Genomic DNA, 21,824 nt, shown 5'->3' with positions numbered 1-21,824 from the left:
TGTCCACAGTTAATATTATAAAAAATATAAATAAAAAAGATAATTAATATTATTGAAAAATTTAAATAATAATTATTTTAGAACAATTTTCTTCCTCCTATATAATAATTATAGTGAGATGCAGAAAATAGTATATATATAAAACAATAGTTAGAGATTTCAATAAGTATACATTCAAATAATATACTCTCACGTGGTAGACAAATGATTTGTCTTTTAGCGTCTTGAATCTCTACATGATTAATATAATGAACAACACACAAGCCCACTGAATCACCGACTGGCGTGGCATTAAAATATTTTGCTATTATTAAAGTGGGGATTTATCTAATTTTAGGAACTCAAAATGATACGTATGAGTTATGGGTGTCTGCTACATATTTTGATTTTTCATATCCTATGACATATTTTTAAGTCAACTGCCAGTGCCATTACATGAAATATACGAAAAAGAAGAAAACAGATTATATAATTAGTCCGCTTAATCGCTTAGAAGATTTGGCTCAAAATTGTAGTATAAAAGTATAATATGATTTGAGATGAACTAGTATTATGTAAGATGAGGGCATTTATTTTTATTTGTTTATTTTTAAACTATGTAATTAAAATCTTTGCTCTCCAATCAAACAGATAACATGGAAAAATACTCCTCTCCGAGTATTGGTGGGTCTCACAAATTACATGTGTCTTTCTCTCTCTTATTACCGGTGTCTTTCCCATTAACTGTTGAAGATCTAAACTCGGTAACATGAGGGTATGACAGCAGATATCCTTTTATTCAGAAGTTGAAAATCTTTCTAGAATCTGATTTTTTTGACCCACTTTTAATAATCAAAATCTGTATATTGGCTCGGTATTTGGTTGGTGGACAAGTCTATTCTAGCATGTTATAATGATGTGTATTCAATAGTGGGAAGCAAAAGATAATGTTCACTACCATGTAAATCTAGCATGACCCTCTTTGTCTCTCTCTATCTCTCTACATTACATAGATGTATAAATTTTAACCCCTCACATTGAAATCTGACACACTTTAGCTCTGCATGTCCATATTCTCTCCTCCATAAACACAAAAAGCCTGCCAAAGTGAACCCCACAAGTTTGAAATCTCATTTAATACCACATTTGCACTTCCATTTATTATTTATGTAAGATCTTCTGGACTAAGTACTAACAATCAATTTGTTTCCATGCAACACCCTTCAGAAAATGTCAATTATATTTAAGCTGAAATCAAATGTATATACTTAGGAAGATTAAGGTTTAAACTCTCTCTCTATCCTGAGCCTTCTGATGAGCTTTCTCTGACCTCATATTGATCTCATATTTTTACTGAATTGGTGACAACTTTTTTTGTTGTACTATCTAGACAAGAGTCCTCACCGCTCAGAATCCTCACACACACACATAGCAAAAAGACACCAAAAAAAAGGATAAGCTTCTTCAGTCCTTGAGAAATCATATTCAGTTTTTATTTTTAGAATGTTATAGTTTTCTGCTTCCTTAAAATCTTCACTAGCAATGAAGATTGAGTTTGTCCAGTTTTTCACTTTACATTACCAAAAGAAAGAACTAGGAAGAATGGGAGTTCAGCAAAAGCTCATTTCTTTCCTCTTTCATACTTGTCTTGTTTTCATTATGTTTTCCCTTGTAAGCTCATCACAAGAGCACCACCAAATTACAAGCAGCCCTTCAAAAACCAAAGATAGCAACCACATTAAGGTAACCTGTTCATTATACTTCCCTTGCCTTTTCCAATCTTACAAGTTTAATCCTTTGTTTAATGAATGTGAGTTTTTTCTGTGAAGCTAACCTTCTTTTGTGATTGGTTTATATGTGAAGATGAGTCCTGGACTTCAGTTTCAGATTACATTACATGGCTTTCTCCTGTGGGCTTCAATGGGGTTCTTGATGCCTGTTGGTATACTTGCAATTAGATTGTCAAACAGAGAGGAGAGTCCAAAAAGGCATAGAGTTTTGTTCTATGTTCATTCAATTTTGCAGGCAACTATATCTTAGTCCATATTACATCATAATTCTGGATTGATTGTGCATACTGTTTAGTTCTTTTACTTTTACTTGAAAACCAATGATCTACACAGGAAAATAACTAGTATTTATGGTAGTAAATAGAACGAGTCTAGAAAATATGTGCTATGAAAAGGGTAAAAAATAAGTGGTAAATAATAATATTTTTAAAATGGTTGTATCTAGTTTTGTCTTCACCTTGCTCAATTGAATGCATAATTCTAGAACACATTTAATGGCAAAAGTTTCAAGATTTTTCTTTTCATTTTTATTACAGGTCAGGCTCGGTATTAATGCACCAGTTAGATACACATGTAGTTCTGTATGTCTATGTGACTTGAAGGGGAAAAAAGGAATTCAAAACTTATTTGTACTTTTTAAAACTCTAAATTTATATATAATTCAAACCTAAAGTTAAAGCATTATGTTAATTAGTGAATGATTAAAGTTAGTACATAATTTTGAGAATAAATACGAGTTAGTACAAAATAAGCTTAAGTGTTTTAGATTAGGATGTATTTAGCAAGATATTTTTCACTTAAGAGCCTTTGAGACTACTTTAACTAGTTAAAATTTTGGAAGAGGGATGTCCTGGCCCCCTTTTGGATCCGCCAATGGTTTTCAATTATTTTAATAGGGGGTAGCTAGTTGCACCACTGATTAACTTTTAATGATGATGAAATGAAGCTAAAATTTGTAAGATTCTGCTTTTTAGTTATTTTATTTAGTCTAAAGCTTATTAGTAGCTAATGAGATTATCTAAGGGTGATTGCCTCCTATAGATTTGTTGTCAAAGACTATAATGGATACTTTGAGGACAAGACAGACATTTTATTAAATAATCTTTTTTGTCATTAGAGATTTCAAGCTTTCTCCATCTCACTTGTGAAACACTGCCTGTGAAGAGGACAACAAAATTATGCTGTTGGCCCCCTGTTACTAAGTCACAGCTATAATGAAGGCCAGAAGTTAATCATTATCAGAAATAGCTAACTTGTCTAAAGTATTTCTTTCATTGATGATCTTTTCCTTTTTAACATGATATATACTTTTGAATTTCTGTTCAACAGATGATTGCGGTGCTACTTGCCACCGCTGGAGCAATCATGTCCATAAAAAATTTCAACAACCTCTTCAACAATAGTCATCAAAGATTAGGAGTTGCACTATATGGTGTTATCTGGCTGCAAGTTTTACTTGGCATTTTTCGACCACAAAGGTAAAACTACTGAATTCCCCTTTTATAGAGAGAATTGTGTATTTGTCTACATGATTTTATTGGTAACGAAATCTATCCATGTTGACCTGATATCGCAAACTTAGACCATTGAATGTTTTATTTATTGGGATTTTTGTAAAAAAAATACTTTTAAAAAGAAGAGATATATTGTGCAGAGGGGTTTGTTAAACCTTTATTCCTGGACCCTATATACAGAGTTGAAGTGTAACACAATTAAATACTAACCACATTCTAATCTTAAAATCAAACCAATAACTTTCTTAAGTTTAGATGTAGAGAATAATATCCTTATCTTTATTTAAACAACATCCTAAAATTTTGAAACATAACAAAAATTTCGAAAATTTAAATCATTTTCAATCCCCAGATATTTTTAGGCTATTTTAAACATTATTCTCATTTAAGCTTATATGGGATTTCATTACCCCCTCCCCACAAAGGAGTAAAAAAATTAATGGATTTTCCGTGTTCCATGTTCATTTAAGGTAGCAAGCACATTTATTTAAACACTTTACGATTTCTTTTCAATTCTAATTTTTAGCGATAATTTTAATATTTTGTTAATAGAACATGATGAATAGGATATTTTCTTGTTCTTCACAGGGGATCCAAAAGAAGTGTGTGGTTCTTTGCACACTGGATACTTGGAACTGCGGTCACATTCCTTGGTGTCCTGAATGTATATCTTGGTTTAGGAGCCTACCACCAAAAAACATCCAAAGGCATAAAAATTTGGAACATACTTTTCACTGTTCAGATATCTTTGATTGTGTTTTTCTACCTTTTCCAAGAAAAATGGGTGTATATACAAAACCAAGGAGTGGTTTTGGGCAAAGAAATAAAGGCTCCCATTTGTCAAGAAAGTCGTCCAGATGAAAAGGAGAAGGTATTGAAGGGTGACACGTGTTGAGGAAGATGAAACCAATGCCTCACCATAATTGACCCTGACTTCTACATAGGATACAAGTGTTCAAAGAATACAGAGTAGTGGTGAATTTTTATAGATAAGAAATAATTTCTATTGTTTTTGTCAGAAATGGCAAAGCCATTCAAAGATGGTAAGTTACATATTTGGTGGCTTATATGTTTTTTGTTTGTTTAAGATGCAAATTCAAGAACTTCAAATATTATTTCATGGAGATCCAAGAAAATTAAGTATCCAATATGTTGATACATATATCTCTTTTTTTAGGTCCATAAGGATGTAGTATGGAACAAAAAGTAAATAAACGAGCATCCAAGGTTTTACATTGTGGTTGCAGTCGTGATTTTGTTACATTTTTTGATATCGTAGATAATTGCGGATAAATGCACCTGCGGTGATAATTGCGGTTACTTTGTAGTAGTAGACATTTTAACAACCTAGAAATTGTAGTAGAAATGGTAATGGAACACCATTTTTTTAACCAAATTGGTTGCGTTTGATATTGAATTTTAAGAATCAAATTCATTTGAAAATTTAACTATTTCAGTCTAAGCCCTGAGAACTACCAACATTAGTTAAGATTGCACTAAAAAGAAGTGGATGAAAAGTGGATTCGAAACTTGTTATTTGACATCAAGATTTTGGCTTTAATTATCGCTTACTAATTGCTTTAAACCAGACACACCAGATGGTTTTTGGTGAACAACTCAACTTCCTTTTAGTAGTTATTGAAATTTAATGTTGGGTCGACTAATTATAAAAAAACAAAAATTCACCAATAATGTTTCTCTCTGTTGGTTGGTCCTCTTCAGCAACATTGATTAATACCTATTCTTTTGGTAGAGTTCCAAGCCAAAAGATAAGGTGGATCTAATGCATAAAGGAAATATAATTTTTATCACTAAGGTTTAGGTGATTTAAATGCAAAGTAGAAGATTATATTTTATTAGATGAAGTTTATTTGAATGAATGCATTGGAAGTTGTTTTTGTTTCAACTTCCAAGAGATCTTATTTATTATATTTGGTGACAATCTTCACTGTAAATAGAAAAGAAAATTAGTGGAGAACATACACATGAAGAGAGAGTGTGTGACAAAAGAGATTATGAAACAAAGTCACTTTGTTGAGAGAAAAGTGTCTTTGTGTGATAGTGTTATCATTTCTTGTAACCATTGAGTGGGGTACTCGAGTTTGTAGAGTAATACACTATTTAGGATGAGTTACAATCTTGTAATCATTTTTGTGATAGGTAAATACTTTTGAGACAAGAGATGTCGAACCATGTTAAATTCTTGTGTTTGTTATTATTTTTCTTATGGTGTAATATTTGTTGTGTTCTCACAATCCTTTGTGGGTGTAAGAAATTTTGTTGGTGGGAACATTGATTACCCAACAGTGGTATCAGAGCTATGGCCGGGGGAACACAAAGGTTCGAGATACCATTGTTTGATGGAAAAATAAATTTTATGATTTGGCAGAGTACTATTGAAGACTTTTTGGTGCAGCAAGGTCTTGATCAAGCGTTAGAAGATGAAAGGCCGACTTCTATAAATGAAACTGAGTGGACTAAGATCCAAAGGAGGGCTGTGAGCACGATTTGGTAGCCCTTGCTCCCGAGATAAAACACAACATGTTGAAGGAGACAACACCAAAAACCTTGTGAGGGAAGATCGAGAATATCTATGCGTCAAAGTCGCTAACCAACCGCCTTTGTTTGAAGATGGAGTTGTATCAACTCAAAATGGAGATGGGAGGAGATCTCCAAGACCACATCAACAAGTTCAATTAGCTAGTAAGTCAACTGTTGAATGCAGATGATAAACTCTCTGATGAGGAGTAAACACTGTTGTTGTTGGCCTCACCACCAAGGTCCTTCAAAGCCTTGGTTCAAATGTTGCTTGTGGAAAGATCAACTTTGAATTCAGATTAGGTGATCGTCGCTCTTAGAGAAAATGAGAGAATGATGAGTACTAAAAATGTTGATGATGAACACCATGCAATAGCTATGGTGGAGTCTGAGCGAGGGAGGAATCATTCAAGGAGACATGATGGGCCAAGAGAAAGATCAAAATCACAATTGCGCCCACAACGAGATATGAGTAACATACAATGTTACTATTATGGGGAGAATGGTCATGTGCAAGTGAGGTGCAAACAAATGAAGGAGGACTTGAAGAAACTAAGATATATGAAAAAAGATGATGCTAACTCCCAAACTAATGTAGTAAAAAGTGATGAAGATTATGTGTTTTTGGCAACAAACGAAGAGGTAGCTAAAACAAAATGGGTGATGGATTCTACTGCCTCAAAGCATATTTGTAAAGATTGAGAGATGTTTGACACTTTGAAAATCGATGGAGAATTCGGCCATTTCAAGTTAGGGAGTGGTGGAAAAATAAAGGTTGAAGGCATAGGGAGCGTGAGGATGAAACTCCATGATGGTGTTATTCCAACTTTATCAAATGTGAGGTTTGTACCTTTTGCTGTTATCAATATCATTTCTATGTGGGAGATGATATCACAAGGATACAAGTATGTTGGTTCAAAGTGGGGATGCAAGGTGTACAAAGGGAGACACTTGGTGTTGCGAGAACAAAAAAATAACAGTAACTTTTGTTATTTTGGATGGACAAGCCTTGAAGAGGAACCATGATAGCAAAATAAAGAAGGAAGTGAATTTTTCTAATATTGTAGATGTGTTGGGAGATACTTTCATTGTAGGGGGAGTTTGTTCACTATTAAATTAATTTAAAGATATTTCTCTTTTGACTTAAGGGAGACAATTGTAGAGTTCCAAGTCAAAAGGTAAGGTGCATTTAGTGCATAATAGGAATTGAATTTTTATCACTAAGGTTTAGGTGGTTTAAATGCAAAGTGGAAGATTACATTTTACTAGATGAAGCTTATTTGAATGGATGCATTGGAAGTTGTTTTTATTTCAACTTCCAAGAGATCTTATTTATTATAATTGGTGACAATCTTCACTATAAGTAGAGAAGAGAATTAGTGGAGAAGATATACATGAAGATAAAGTGTGTGAGAAGAGAGATTGTGAAACAAAATCACTTTGTTGAGAGAAAAGTGTCTTTGTGTGAGAGTGTTGTCATTTCTTGTAACCATTGAGTGGGATACTCGGGTTTGTAGAGTGATACACTATTTAGGGTGGATTACAATCTTGTAATCATTTTTGTGATAGAAAAATACTTTTGAGACAGTTTTATGGACGTAACCACATTAAATTCTTGTATTTGTTATTATTTTTTCTACAGTGTAATCTTTGTTGTGTTCTCTCGATCTTTTGTGGGTGTGAGTAATTTTGTTTGTGGGAGCATGGATTACCCAACACTTCTCCACCTCCCCTTCCTTTTATTCTTTGTCTTGTCAACCTAGTATTTTCCTACTACAGTGAGTTCCATTACTTTCTTCATCCTATTCCCTCGAGTTATGCAAGATCATTTTCGTTTCCTGTTGCTATTTCAGAAAATTGAATTAGCTCATTAGCTTCATTTTGTCTTGGTGTTTTTTTTTTAAGTTATTTTTTTTCTTTCTTAATAACTCATTTGTTCCTTTTACTTTATTTTAAATGTTCTATTAGGTCCCCCTCTTATTAAAAACTTCAATTAAGTTTCTCATTTTTAAAAAATATTCCAATTTAGCCATTTCCAATCATCCAATTGAAGTAGCAATGTTATTTTAAAAGTCTTAAAAAAAACAATCTTAGTTTAAAAAATTCCAACAATTTTGATTTGCACAACGATAGTTTATAACTGCTATTATTTTTTTTAAATATAATAAAAACTATAAAAAAAAATTGTTAACATAGTGACCATTTTAAGCTGTAACACTAGGAAGTTTTATAATGTATGATTAAGTGTTTAATTTAGGATAGGATAAAAAATAAATTTAAGTTTATGTTTGATATAATAACTGATAAAATATAATGAATTTATATTTGTTTTGGTGTTGATAGTTGACCCATTTGAGTGTTGGGCTTAGAGGGTCAGTTTTTAGTGAGGTAGAAGGAGGTATTCTTAGGAAAAAGGGTGGGAAAAGTCCATAACTTTCTTAAAACAATTCCTCTCAAGCTTTAAAATGTGGTAACTTCCTCTTCTTTCTCTCATTTATCACTTCTCCTCCTTCCTCTCCTTTGAGCTTCGTCCACCTCCCTTCCTTCTCTCTTATCTTCTTCTTTTCATGGATTTCCCTCATAATAGAGCTTGAGTTCCTCAAGATTAGTTGACTTTTGTTTCCTTTGTTGAGCTTGTAATACTATAAAATGAGTTTTTGTAACCGTATTGTATCACACAAATGATCCTTTATTTGTAGTGAAATTCATTACAATATATGGAAACCCAATATTCCCAAATAATGATTATAATCCCTAATAATCAGCTGAAGATATTTCCTATTTACAAATCATGTATTTAATACACTATTAGAAAATATGCTTTCTACGTCGATTATTTATGACTTTCTACATCGGTTTTTAATCGATGTTAAAAGTATTATCGTTAACATCGATTTTAAAAAAACCGATGTTAACGTAAAATTTACAACATCGGTTATTTAAATAACCGATATTATATAATAAGAATTACACCAAAAAAATGTATTAATGTTAATAGTTAACATCGGTTATTTACAAAAAACCGATGTTAACGTAAAATTTACAACATCGGTTATTTAAATAACCGATATTATATAATAAGAATTACACCAAAAAATGTATTAATGTTAACAGTTAACATCGATTTTCTGTAAAAAAAATCGATGTTAACATCGGTTATTTACAAAAAATCGATGCTAACATATGTTAACATCAGTTTCTGTGAAAAACCGATGTTAACGTCACAAAAAACCGATATTAACGTTATGGATTTAACATCGGTTTTTTTACAAAAAACCGATGTTGGTTTTATGAATTTTTTTAAAATACTCTCTTTGTTTTACAAAAAAACCAAAATTTAACCTGTAAATTTTAAATCAAACCACACAACATACAACACATATATCATTTGCTTTCAAATATGTTTTAGCAGAAAGCTAGCTACTAAACTATTAATTGTAAAAAATCAATTGATAACTATGAATAACTATCAATAAAGATTATTCAATGTTAAAATTAAACAAGAATATTTAAAAATGTAACGCAAGCTATGGTAAACTAATTAAGTAACCTAAAGTTACATAGTTCCCTAATATCCAATGTTTGATTTCTAACTTTTAGATAATACTGTGCCCACTGGATGTGAAACGCCTTCAATCTCTCTGCTTCCAATGGTTTAACATCATGAAAATACTGCATGATCAAATATAAGATAAATTAATAATGTGAATAAGTCATACACAGTAGTCAAACATTCATACAATGTGAATAAGTCAAACAATTTCAAGCAACTTAATGTGTCATGTTTTCTCTATTTCTATTTTCGAGGAACTAGTTATTTCATCCTCAGTCCTATGGGATATGTACTCCCGTGGTTTTTTTTTAGGTGGGGATGTGGAATTTGACCTCTTGTGGTTACAGTTGTTATTTTGTCTCCTATAGCTTAGAGATCAGAAAAGGAATTTGGTTAAATTTGCTGAGCACCCTCCTCTTTCCTTTGTTGTTTTCAGATCTTGGTTCTGCCATAATCATTTAAGGGTGGGTTACTTCTACACTCTTCTAACAAAAACTGGCTTTTTCTTTCACTATGGTGACTCTTCTAATGTAAGGGTGGATGGCCATATCCCTTTTGGTGTGTTGTTTATTTTTAGTTATGTTTCTTAAGTATCATATTTGTCTAAGTTTGATTTCTTAACCATCTTCTATAAAAAATCATGCGTGCTTTGGCAGTAAGGGCATGTTGGCCATTTGCACCTCAGCCGGCAACCACTATCTTCATCCAATTGCTTTCCAACAAGTTCATTTGACAACTTTGTTTCAGTTACATACATATTGTACATATCACAACTTAGAATCAAGCAACATTGATCACAATTTAGATTTTAATAAATACATAAACAATGCTCAGAAAAACCAAACTTCTATCTTACCTCTCCTTTCAGAAAGATAACACCAAAACTCCAACCAATCACTTAAACCGGAGGGATATTTTCTTCTCGTTCAGGTGCTAAGCTATCCTTTTGTTTCTTCAAGCAACACTGAATCAATGAAATGAAACAGTATTCAGCATATTATGTACTGAACAAAATAGGGAAAAACTTGAATAGAAATTTAATGAACAAAATTAATAATTGCACAAACAATTATTGTTGTGGACATAACCTCACTGGCATTGAAGCATATTATGTAATCCAATAATTAAGAAATGGATAGGACTAATGTCTCCTAATTGATTTTGCAGTATGCTACAAGAGGGTTTCATGAAGGGCAGACAAATCACAATAACAAGGGAAAGCCACTCGTTCGTTATTTGCTCACAAATCACAATAACAATTGGCTAAGTACCACCCACCCACACACATACAAACACAAACGATGCAAATTAGTCTTGTTCTTTTTAAATTATTTTCCTACTATGGTAGTTTTGGGAATCATATCATCAAAGATGTCGTACGAAAAGAAATTTGGTATGGGAGATGCATTTAACACGTTGCAAACCCAAAATGAGGACAATGCTTCTAATTTACCAAAGTTGTCACAAATGATTTCACAATTAACTCCTTTAACTAATATTTAGGATTTGATTTTCGACTTTAATGTAAAATTACACATGAAATGGATCGGGTGAGAGGATGATTAATTAGGTGTCAAACAAAAAATCTTAAATGTTTCCACTCTCTTGGTTAAAAAAAATTACTATAATTTTTATTTTTTACTGTAATAAATATTGAGAGTTTTTACTTGGTGTGTCTTTTTTTATTAGAAATATACTTCACATGATAATATTTATTTAACCCAAAATCCTACCTAAAACTTAAACTCTATATCCACTTATTTGCTAATACTTGATGTGCCTTTATATATAATTAGAATTTTAGAATGTACTTATAATAATGTTAAGAGATTTTTATACTATTATATAATTATGAATTGTTATATAAAATAAATTTATTGACTTTTATAATAAAACATTAAGGATTCATTTGATAGTTAACATATGATAGCACGAGATAAGATATAAAAGTGAGATAAAAAAATGATATGATGACAATAGAATAAGTTTAATCTTATCAAATGTTTATTACACATCAAGTATGACTAAAATATGGTTATTGATGATGATGATAATGATAATTTTAACAATAATGAAAATGATGTTGATAATAATGACAATGAAGATAATGATAACAAAATTAGTAATATTAGTTGTGACAATAATAATAATAATAATAATAATAATAATAATAATATTAATGATAGTGACAATGATGAATTATTAAAATTAAAATACTGCCTGTCCTCTGAGGTTAAAATTTGAAACTTTTTAAAACAATTCAAAACATGATATATTAAGATAGCAAGATAAAAGCCACTTTATCTGAAAATAAAAGACATCTTATTTGATATCTAAATTAATTTTCGATAAAACAAAGTTGAGACTAATCATTGCATATAATGGACCTAAAAGATTGAAGTTAATTTGCAGAAATATTCTAGAGGGCTTAATTACAGTGGCTGTAAAAATCAAAATAAAAAATCAAATTCTCGATGCTCAAAATATAATGTGAATTAATTATAATGAAAATACTTCTTAAAAATACTATGTTCAAAATTAATATTTAAATTTATAATATAAAAAAGAATAAAACATTTCTTATTATATTTTGTGGGAAGCCTTAAGGTGGAGAGATATCTACAATTTTCAGAGGTAGTATATGAGCTAAGTTTCAAACAGTAATTCACAGCAATAACAACCTGAAAAAGACACTTCTGAGTTTGACTATAATTTGAGGTTGTAGACATCTATTACACGAAAATATAAATTTTGTTGTGGGGTTTGTTAGGACACAAACATATATAATTGCCCATATACATACTTGCAAGAGTGACTACTTCTCTAACTAATTTCGCAATATATTATAATCCTTCAACTTGTATTCAATTTTCCATTAATAGTGAAATGAAATGACTTTTCTTCTATAAAAAGAAACATTTTTTATCTTGTGTATTTTTATTTTAAATTGAAAAATAGTATTAAAAATATATGTGCAAATAATATACAAAAATTTAAATCATACAATTATCACTTAAAATTTTTAATTAATTAATAATATAAAAAAACTAAAGATGTGTCAAAATGAAAATGTTAATCTAATGGGTACAGTGTCAAACGTGAAACGAGAGCAAACCGTGACGTAGAGGTTGGGTTGATTGAAGCCCATGTTTGGTTGGCCAGTGTAGGGGCTCCAATGGGACAGTGGAGTAAAGTTGAAGTGAACATTTTTGCCAGAGACAAGAGAAAGGAAGCTACTTGAAAGCTACCTTCTACTTGCATAGCTCACACCACTTATCATTTCAATACAATTTCTCTGTTTGAAGGATGGACGTATCATGCACTTTTCTTTTCTTTTGTTCTTATTATATTTTTTTTATTTTCTTATAGAAAATATACATATAAAGTTTGATGTTCAACATCTATTACTTTCTGATCAAATTGGATGTATTTCGGTAATAGTTGTGCTTTGTGTTAAATTAGAATAGTTATCTAGTTGATTAATTGTGATGTTTCACTTTTTTTTATATTTGATTTTATTTAAATTCTCTTTTATTAAACAAAGATGAACTACAATTCTTCTATACAAATATTCATTCTATTAAAACATTTCTCTCATAAACTCTCTTCTCTCTCTTTTATCTCAATTTAAATTCCTTTGTCTCTTTACTAATTTAAACTAATCTTTCTTTCTCTTTTTCGATTTTATCAGTCTTTCAAAGTAAATTAGCGATGCAACCACCATTAGTATTCTACATGAATATCCTTGATAAAGTGAACTAATGTTAGGTACAACTGCTATAAAAATAATCAAGCAGCAAAAAATGTCAAAATTCACTGAATCGCAGGTATATAGAAAGTCAATGAAGGAAGAATATATCATTAAATGAAACATAAAATAGAGACAAGGGTTTTCTGTTGAACATCTCACAGTGTTGTACAGTAATACACTAACAACAAGTATATTGTCCATGCACAAATAGTTCCAAAAAACCAAGATGTGCCACTAATACTTATTTTTGAATGTTTGCTGGTTCAAAGTGTTTTGTTCCGATCCCCTCAAGCAATGTATCAAGTTCAAGTCTTATAAATAGAAAAAAAAAATCAACCAACAAGAGCTTTTCCCTCCACAACCGAATCTACCCAATCCAACCTGAAGTAGCTTTCAAATACTAGGATCTTAAAAACTGAACTCTTCTCAATTCTAACAATAAGGTGTTTCCAACATTTGGAACTGAATCCCTATCCAACTTGACCACATTAACCGCATTGGTTACCAGCTTCTACAAACCAATCTCAACTCAAAAGCCTACTACCCTCAAGCCAAATAATCACATCCACTGGCATACCTATCTCCCTTTCCTACCTAGCGAACACACAAAATCTCAACCACCCAAAAAAAAAGTAATTCTAGATAAGTATGCTTTTTGCAGATGACCACTAAGGTTTAGAACCCTATATAGATGCAGTACCCTATACAGAGAAAAGTGAGATAAAAGAAAGGGTGTTTGGAACATTGGTGGCAGAAAACACAATAGCCAACTATCATGATCACCACATAACCTACTATCTTGACCTTGACATTGATGACAATAGCAACTACTTCATCAATGCTTAACAAAGGAATATATTAGAGTTTAACAAAGCATACAGTCAAACTTTTCACCCTAGAAATACAGTTCAATATTGAGCACACTAGAAATGAAATTATTATGCTCCATCGCACTTAGTATTCATCATAACCCATTTGCCAACACACACAAGTACAATTAAGTGACTGCTCATTCTAGAGACTTGCTTTGTGCTTTTAAAAAGGATTGAAACAAACTCACCACACTGTCCACTGCAACACCCAATATCTCTGTATTTAGTCCCTTAAACTCTGCATAAAAGTTGCTGAAAGCAGTGATTTCTGTACACAAGTAATATTAGGTTAAAATACTCATTAAAGGGGTATCCTACCCACAAAGCAACAAGAGAAGAAATTTGAAATTAACATTTAATTGTTTGTCCAACATATTCTAACGTTTGATTAGCATTTAATTGTTTGTCCACCTTGAATTTAAATCTGAAAATCCTGCTATACCCTATAACAAATTTATCACTTGGGAACCAGATGCAATTGTTATGCTTGTGCAAGAGCCTTTAATTTTTTTAAAATTTATATTACCGTTGTAGCTGATCCTGTGTACCAGGTTACCTCTTCCACTTCCATGTGGTTGATAAACCAAGATTTAATAGTATTTTTGACTTTTGAGTGAGTTTTCATTTCAATTTAATGCATATTTGACATTTTTCATCAGTAAAACTCTTGGTTTGGTCTAAGTTTGTCAAAGACAAACTTGACTGGTGGAAAAGAGTTGAAAATCATGCATTGTTAGAGCTTATATAAGAAAACCATGAGGATGATAATTTTATAAGCGGGCAGTAATTTTTTACAGCTTCAAATCCTAATTGATAAGATTAAGATATATAAGATCTACTAAATCATTAAAATTCATTCAGTGACAAAATTAAAAAAAACAAAATTATATTCATAATAGCGCCTCATTAATATTTGTTTCACTTCTTTAAACACTACTCCTTCCTTGCATATGAACAAGCTAGATTCCATGGTTGACTTACATAATATCTAATTTAATCATCAAAATGCATGGTGCCTTCCTAGCAAAACCCAAAATCTCTAAGGCAATTGGCTTGAGTTTTGTGACCCTCTTTTCTCTGACATAACAGGAGGGTCTTAGGAGTTGTGTTGTTTATTTAGTTGACAAGGTGAGAACTTCAAAGAGATGCGTGCACAGGATGAGTGTGCAACATAAAATAATAGTAAGTGCAATTTTCTACTAGTTCCTATAGAGTGTCGGAAAAGAAAGCTTGGTAATGGCATGCATGGAGATGGAGACAAATTTATTATATTGCTGCTAAGGTCTGCAATTGATGCATATTTATGACACTGTCCATGTGGTACCATTGCTTACATCTCTACATAAAATGAGTATATCCCCGTTGAAAACATGATATTTCACTCTCAGTAATACTATCTATAACTCTAATAGTGTACCCCTATTGCCACGAACAGGGGAGAGAACCAACATATATAGTTAATAGTTTTTGACAGAACTTAATCATTTTATTTAATCCACATGACTCAAGAAGTGGTATCCTAGTAAGCTTGGATGCTGACATTGCTATCCTAGAAGAACCAGAACATTTGAAGTGGTATCCTCGTAACCTTGGATGAAGGTAGAAGCTTGGATGAAGGTAGAAGCTAATTCACTATATTCATGTTGTACTAGAGCACCCCAGAACCAAATCTTGAATCACATGCAGTACTAGAGCATCAAAAGTTGGCATCCCCATCTAACTATGTTCTAACAGAAGAGTCTAAGTCTTTGGTTCTTCACAACAGTTTTATTAGTCCAGATTCTTTGGATTCAGCTGTAAAGCATGAAACTTTTGGACACAAAACCTACGCTATTTGTTATTTACAAAATTGGTTGAAAAGAATTCAAATGTTTCTGGAAAAGAAGCTAATGGGGAAGTCACTAAGGATCAACAACCACAAATAGCTAGCGATAATGCACTCATTTTGACTTGTTTCTAAATACTATGAGGAGGAAGTATATGAAAGAATCTCGTTGGATCTCAACGTTAATAAAGAGAAAGCAAGAGGCGTGGTTCTAAAGCTTGCAGAAACTAGGTTTTCTAACTATCTCATTCAAGTCGTGGCACTATTAACACAGTTAAATCGTCAATATACACAAACTGAATGCAAGTGCTTTACTATTATTCCCAAAAAAAGGCAATGACAAAAGAACCTGCGTGAGTTACTCGTGCGACGTACTGTCGGGTGTTTCACAATTAGAGATCTAGTGCATGGTGCATGGAAAACACGAACTTAGCCTGAAACTTCAACAAGAACAACATTGTCATCGCAAGCATGGCCATGGAAAACACGCAGTTAACACGTACCTTGGGTTGATGCTCACAGTCATGGTAGTGATGAACGCAGAGGGAGAAGAGAAAGCTTTTGTTTGTCAGTCAACAGAGCGCGCGGGGGAAAAAGGGTTTTTGGCCTTTGGGTTTTATAAAGAAAGCGTACGGTTAACATCGGTCTTTTTTAAAAACCGCTGTTAGTTACCCAAACTTATTTATGAAAATGCCACCTTGTGTTTGTTAACATCAGTTGTTCCAATAACCGATGTTAACTGTATGATGTTAAATCTATTAATTCTAGTAGTGATACTCTCCCTCGATCTAGGGCATATGTGTCATATGATCCAAGCTTGTTACAAATGTTATCAACACGAGAGCCCTTGAGGAATTTAGTGAACATGTTTGTAAGTTGGTCACTAAAGCTGACAAAGTCGGTGATGATTTCTCTTGAAAGCACATTCTCTCTCACAAAGTCACAGTCAATATATCTATGTGTTTAGTTTGTTCATGGAAGATCGGATTTGGCGCAATGTGAATAGCAACTTGATTGCACATATCATTTTAGTATCTTGAATTTTTCCAAATTGTAGTTGTTGGAGAAGTTGCCTAAGCCATGTAACTGCTGCCATAACATGGTACTCAACTTCAACACTAGATCTAGCAATTGTTTTTTACTTCTTGCTCCTCCAGGAGATCAAGTTTCCTCCAATGAGAACACTATCTAGAAGTGGACCTCCTATCTGATGGTGATCATGCTTAATCAACATCAAAATAACAAACAATTTTGGCATTGCCTTTATCATCATATATTAATCTGACTTGGTGCATTCTTGAGATATTGAAGGATACATATGACAACATTCCAATGAATATCACATGGTTCTTTGAAGAATTGGGTAACCACATTGATGGCAAATGTGATATATGGTATAGTGACAATGAGGTAATTAAGTTTGCCGACTAAATGAAGATATCTTTTGGGGTCTTTCAATGGCTCCCCTTGATCCGGAAGAAGCTTCACATTAGGATCCATAGGAGTGTCACCTAGGTGACAATCAAGCATACCAGTCTCGATCATAATATCTAGAGCATACTTCCATTGGGAAATGACTATGCCAAATAAGGATTGGGCAACTTTGACGCCAAGGAAGTACTTGAGTAGACCCAAGTCCTTAGTCTAAAAATGATTGTGGAGGTGGGACTTGAGGCAGAGAATGCCATTAAAGTGATCACTAGTGATGACGATGTCATCAACATGTACAACTAGACTGATGCACAAGCCAAACGATGAATGGAGGGAAAATACTGAGTGATCAGCTTCACAATGAGTCATACCAAACTCAATCAGAGTGCAGATGAAATGACTAAACCAGGAACAAGAAGATTGCTTCAAGCCATAAAGAGAATGTCGAAGTCTATAGACAAGATGTTAGTCGCCTGATATTGTAAAACCAGGGGGATGATCCATTTGAACCTCTTCTTTCAAGTAACTATGTAGGAAGGCATTTTTTATGTCCAACTGGTGAAGGGGCCAATGTCAGATTGAGCCATAGCAAGAAAAAGACAAACAAAGTTGATTTTGGCCACAGGAGAAAATGTGTCGCCATAATCAAGACAAAAAGCTAAGTATAGCCCTTAGCCACCAAGCGATCTTTGTAGCGATCAATTATGCCATTGGGTGTGATATTCATCGTATATACCCAATGATACCTAACAGTGGATTTGTTGGGAGGCAACAGAAAAAGCTCCCATGTGTTGCAAATTGTGATCAATCATGACTTCACCTATAGATTAGGGATAGGCACAAAATCCAAAGAAGAGATAAAAGAGTTTTAGGAGGGAGATAAATAGTCACAATTAAGAGCAAAAACATATTTAGAATCGGGATTATGAGTGGACTGAATATCTTTGCCTAACGCAATGGGAAATTCAAGTGCAGGTGATGGTGGTGGAAGAACATTTAGAGCAAGAGATGATGCTGGAGGATTAATTAGCAGCATGGTCGGTTGTGCTTGTGTCCGTTGGTGGTACATAAGAAGTGGAGGTGGAGCAGGAGCAACCAATGGCACTGGAACAATAGGTGGAACCTCCAGAGGGACATCGTCAATGGTGGAAGAAAAGAAATGAGTAGTCTCAAACAATGTAACATTAGCAGAGACAAAATATCGTTGAAGTTAAGGAAAGAAACATCAATAACCTTTTTGAAGGTGAGAGTAACCAAGAAAAATACATTTTAGGGACTTGGTATAAAGAGTTTATTTTTAGCTGGAGTGAGATCATAGACAAAGCATGTACTCCCAAAGACATGAAGAGGAACATGATGGAGGTGTTGTTGAGGATTCAATATAGAATAAGGAATTTGATTGTTGAGAACCAATGAAGGCATGCAGTTAATCAGATGAGAGGCATTAAGAAGGGCATGCCCCCAAAAATGAATTGGGACATTATAGTGAAGAAGAAAAGAGTGTGATATTTCTACCAAGTAGTAGTATTTTCATTTAGCAACACTATTTTGTTGTAGTGTGTGGGTACATGATGTTTGATGAAGAATCCTCTGTGAGTTTAGAAAGGACTGAAACTGGGACGACAAATATTGTTTTGCATTATCAGTTTGTAAATTTTTGATTGAGAAGCCAAACTGATTTTGAATTTTAGCTGAAAAACTTGGAAAATTAGAAAAAACATTAGAACAATTATTCATTAAAAAGGCCTAAGTACAACGAAAAAAAGTCATCAATAAAAGTGACAAAATAAAAATATCCTAATGAACTCTAAGGCAACACGCTTATTGACACGAGGACCATAATTGGTACAAGTGTGTTTATCTAGCTGACACAACTTGCACTGATAGGACTTAACATTAGAAAAATTGGGAACTAATAGATGTAATTTCTCTAGACTTGGGTGCCCAAGGCATTCATGTGTGAAAGTTGGAGATGCATATGAGACATAGGCAATTGGAGGTGTAAGTTGATATAATCCTCCAAACTCATGTCCTGCTCTAATTGTTTGTCTAGTGCATTGATCCAGTATAAGAACAAAATTATTAACATATATGACAGAAAAATCAAAAGTGCGGGTGAGTTTGCTAATAAAGATTATATTAAAAGGATAACCAGGAACATATAAGACAAAATTTAATGAGAGTTGAAGAAGAGGATGGGTTTGTTTGATGCCCCAGACTTTAATCTGAGAGCCATCTGCGAGAGTAACAGAAGGCAAGGTGTCCAAAAAGTCAAGGAAGGGAAAAAAGATTGGTTACCAGTCATATGATTAGAGACACTATAATCTAAAATCCAAGTTCTAAGGGAGGAGGATTGAGAAACAAAGGCTACAGGATTACCAGGTTGAGTCACAACAGTAATTGGTGATGCAGGTTCGTTGGTTGCTAAAGGCAAGATAAGCTCATTACATTCAGTAGCAAAATTAGTAACATTTGAAGTTGAGGTGGTGACTTAGACCACATTAACTGACTTGGATAACTCTCTAGCTTTGATGTGATAGTCTACTTCAACATGAACTTAGTTCTTGTGGTAGTTACAGTTTATACCACGTCCACCACCACCACATCCTCCATGATGAGAGGAGTGAGAGACAAGAGTAGAGGAATCCTTGGTAGATGTGGAAAAGGGTCCAAAGGTATATGGAATGGAGAAACACAACAACTACTTCTGAACTAAGTCATATGTAGGAACCATGGGACTCAATAAAATTTGATTACAAATTGCCTCAAGGTCTGGTGTGAGTCTGACAAGAGCAACCACTATGAAGAACTGCCCATGTTGTTAGTAAAATGTCTTTGCATCAATAGTAAAGGGCATAAGAGTGGAATATTATGCAATTAAATGATCTAGCTTACCAAGAGGTATGCCTGCATGTCCATGTTCTCTATCTTAATGTTCATTTGGTTGGTGATTACACTGTAGAAGCGACAAACATTGTTGGAATAAACTTTCTTGGCCTTGGTCCATACATCATAACATATTGTAAAAGCTTGATATCGTGCTTGAAGGGTAGGGCCAAGAGAGAACCATAGGACATTGCATAAAGAGGTGTCAATTTGCTTCCAACAAGCTTTGTTGTTGGTTGGAACATCTGTTAATTTTGTTCTCAAGTGATCGACACGGCCTTGGCCTTGAAATTGGAATTGAACGACGATGGCCCAAGTGCTATAGTTGGCTGTCCCAGTGAGTTTTTTGCACAGGATCAATGGAATAATGGTAAAAGTCACAATGAAACTCAAGGCGAATGCGGTAGCCATGAGAAAAGTTCCAAACCACAGTCAAAACAACCAAATGTGGCCAAACAGTAGCCAAATAGACCCAAACAATGCTCAAACGAGGTCATCAAAAGTGGAGGGTCATGGTATAGGAGGGTCGCTGGAAGAAGGCACGCCAGAAAAGGCGTGTCACGCGTGAGAAGTTGCTGACGTCTGAGCTTCATGTGCCAAAGAGGCACTACTAGAAAATAGATTTTTAACATCGATTTTTTACTTTCAACATCGATTTTTGACTGACGTTGAAACCAGCGACGTTAACATTATCAATGTTAACATTGGTTTGAAAACTGATGTTAACATACACTACACAACATCAATTTTTACGAAAACCGATGTCATATAGTAAGAAACATACCAAAAAAGCAAAAACTTCAAAACCAACATCGGTGTTGGGAGAAACCGATGTTGTATTGCATCTTACAACATTGGTTTTGATCAAAATTGATGTTGTAAGCTGCATTACAACATGATCAGCGTTGGAGAAGCTCGATTTCACGTCCTTGCGAGCCACGATGGCTGGGGATTTGCAACAATTGCCCATGGGAGAGGAGAGAGGGGCAGTGGAGACGTGTGAGATGAAGAAAGTGGTCGGAAGGGAAAGGGGAGACATTGGGAGGGGAGCTTGAGAGCCTTTGGGAGATAGGATTTTATAAAAGAATAAGGCAACACACAAGTGGGTAAGAGACTGTTTTAGAAAAAGTGACAACATCAATTTTTTAATAACCGATGTTATGTACATTTCTTAGCATCGATTATTAAAAAACCAATGTTAACGTGGTGGCTAACATCGACTTTTAAATAATCGATGTTAACATCAATTTTATCAAAAATTAATGTTAAAGTAGCAATGTTGAAAGTATTCTTTCTAGTAGTGAGGGGTGGCGCATGACGGCGTGTGTGGTGGTGGACTGGGTCGCGATCAGCGGCATTGGGCTCTTGGGAGGGTCACACTGGTGTGATGGCAGCACAGTGGCAGTGTAAGGTCAGTCCCAACATGTGCTTGTTACTATTAATGGGAAAGGGAACACTGCGGCGGAAGGGAAAAAAAGAAAAAAGATCCTAAAAGAAAATCTAATACCATATAAAATGGGTTTCTATAATTGTGTGTTGTATCCCACAAATGACCCTTTATTTATAGTGAAATTGATTACAATATATGAAAACATAATATTCACTGATAATGATTATAATCCTTAGTAATCAATATAAATCATATATTGATTACTAAGGATTATAATCATTATCAGTGAATATTA

At 33.5% G+C, this 21,824-nt stretch overlaps 1 protein-coding gene across 1 annotated transcript; it reads left to right on the top strand.

Annotated features, from left to right (window-relative positions):
• The first annotated feature begins 1,030 nt into the window (after positions 1–1,030).
• LOC100816591 (cytochrome b561 domain-containing protein) lies at positions 1,031–4,350 on the top strand. The gene is made up of 4 exons (NM_001255791.2): positions 1,031–1,722; positions 1,843–2,004; positions 3,099–3,247; positions 3,872–4,350. Exons 1-4 carry the CDS (start codon positions 1,582–1,584, stop codon positions 4,176–4,178), a joined length of 759 nt encoding a protein of 252 aa, NP_001242720.2. The 5' UTR covers positions 1,031–1,581; the 3' UTR covers positions 4,179–4,350.
• The last annotated feature ends 17,474 nt before the right edge of the window (positions 4,351–21,824 follow it).

This window comes from Glycine max, chromosome 18, assembly GCF_000004515.6.
Source record: "Glycine max cultivar Williams 82 chromosome 18, Glycine_max_v4.0, whole genome shotgun sequence".
Taxonomy (NCBI): Eukaryota; Viridiplantae; Streptophyta; class Magnoliopsida; order Fabales; family Fabaceae; genus Glycine; species Glycine max.
The sequence above is the reverse complement of the archived record's forward strand: the minus strand, read 5'-3'. Positions and strand labels throughout refer to the sequence as shown.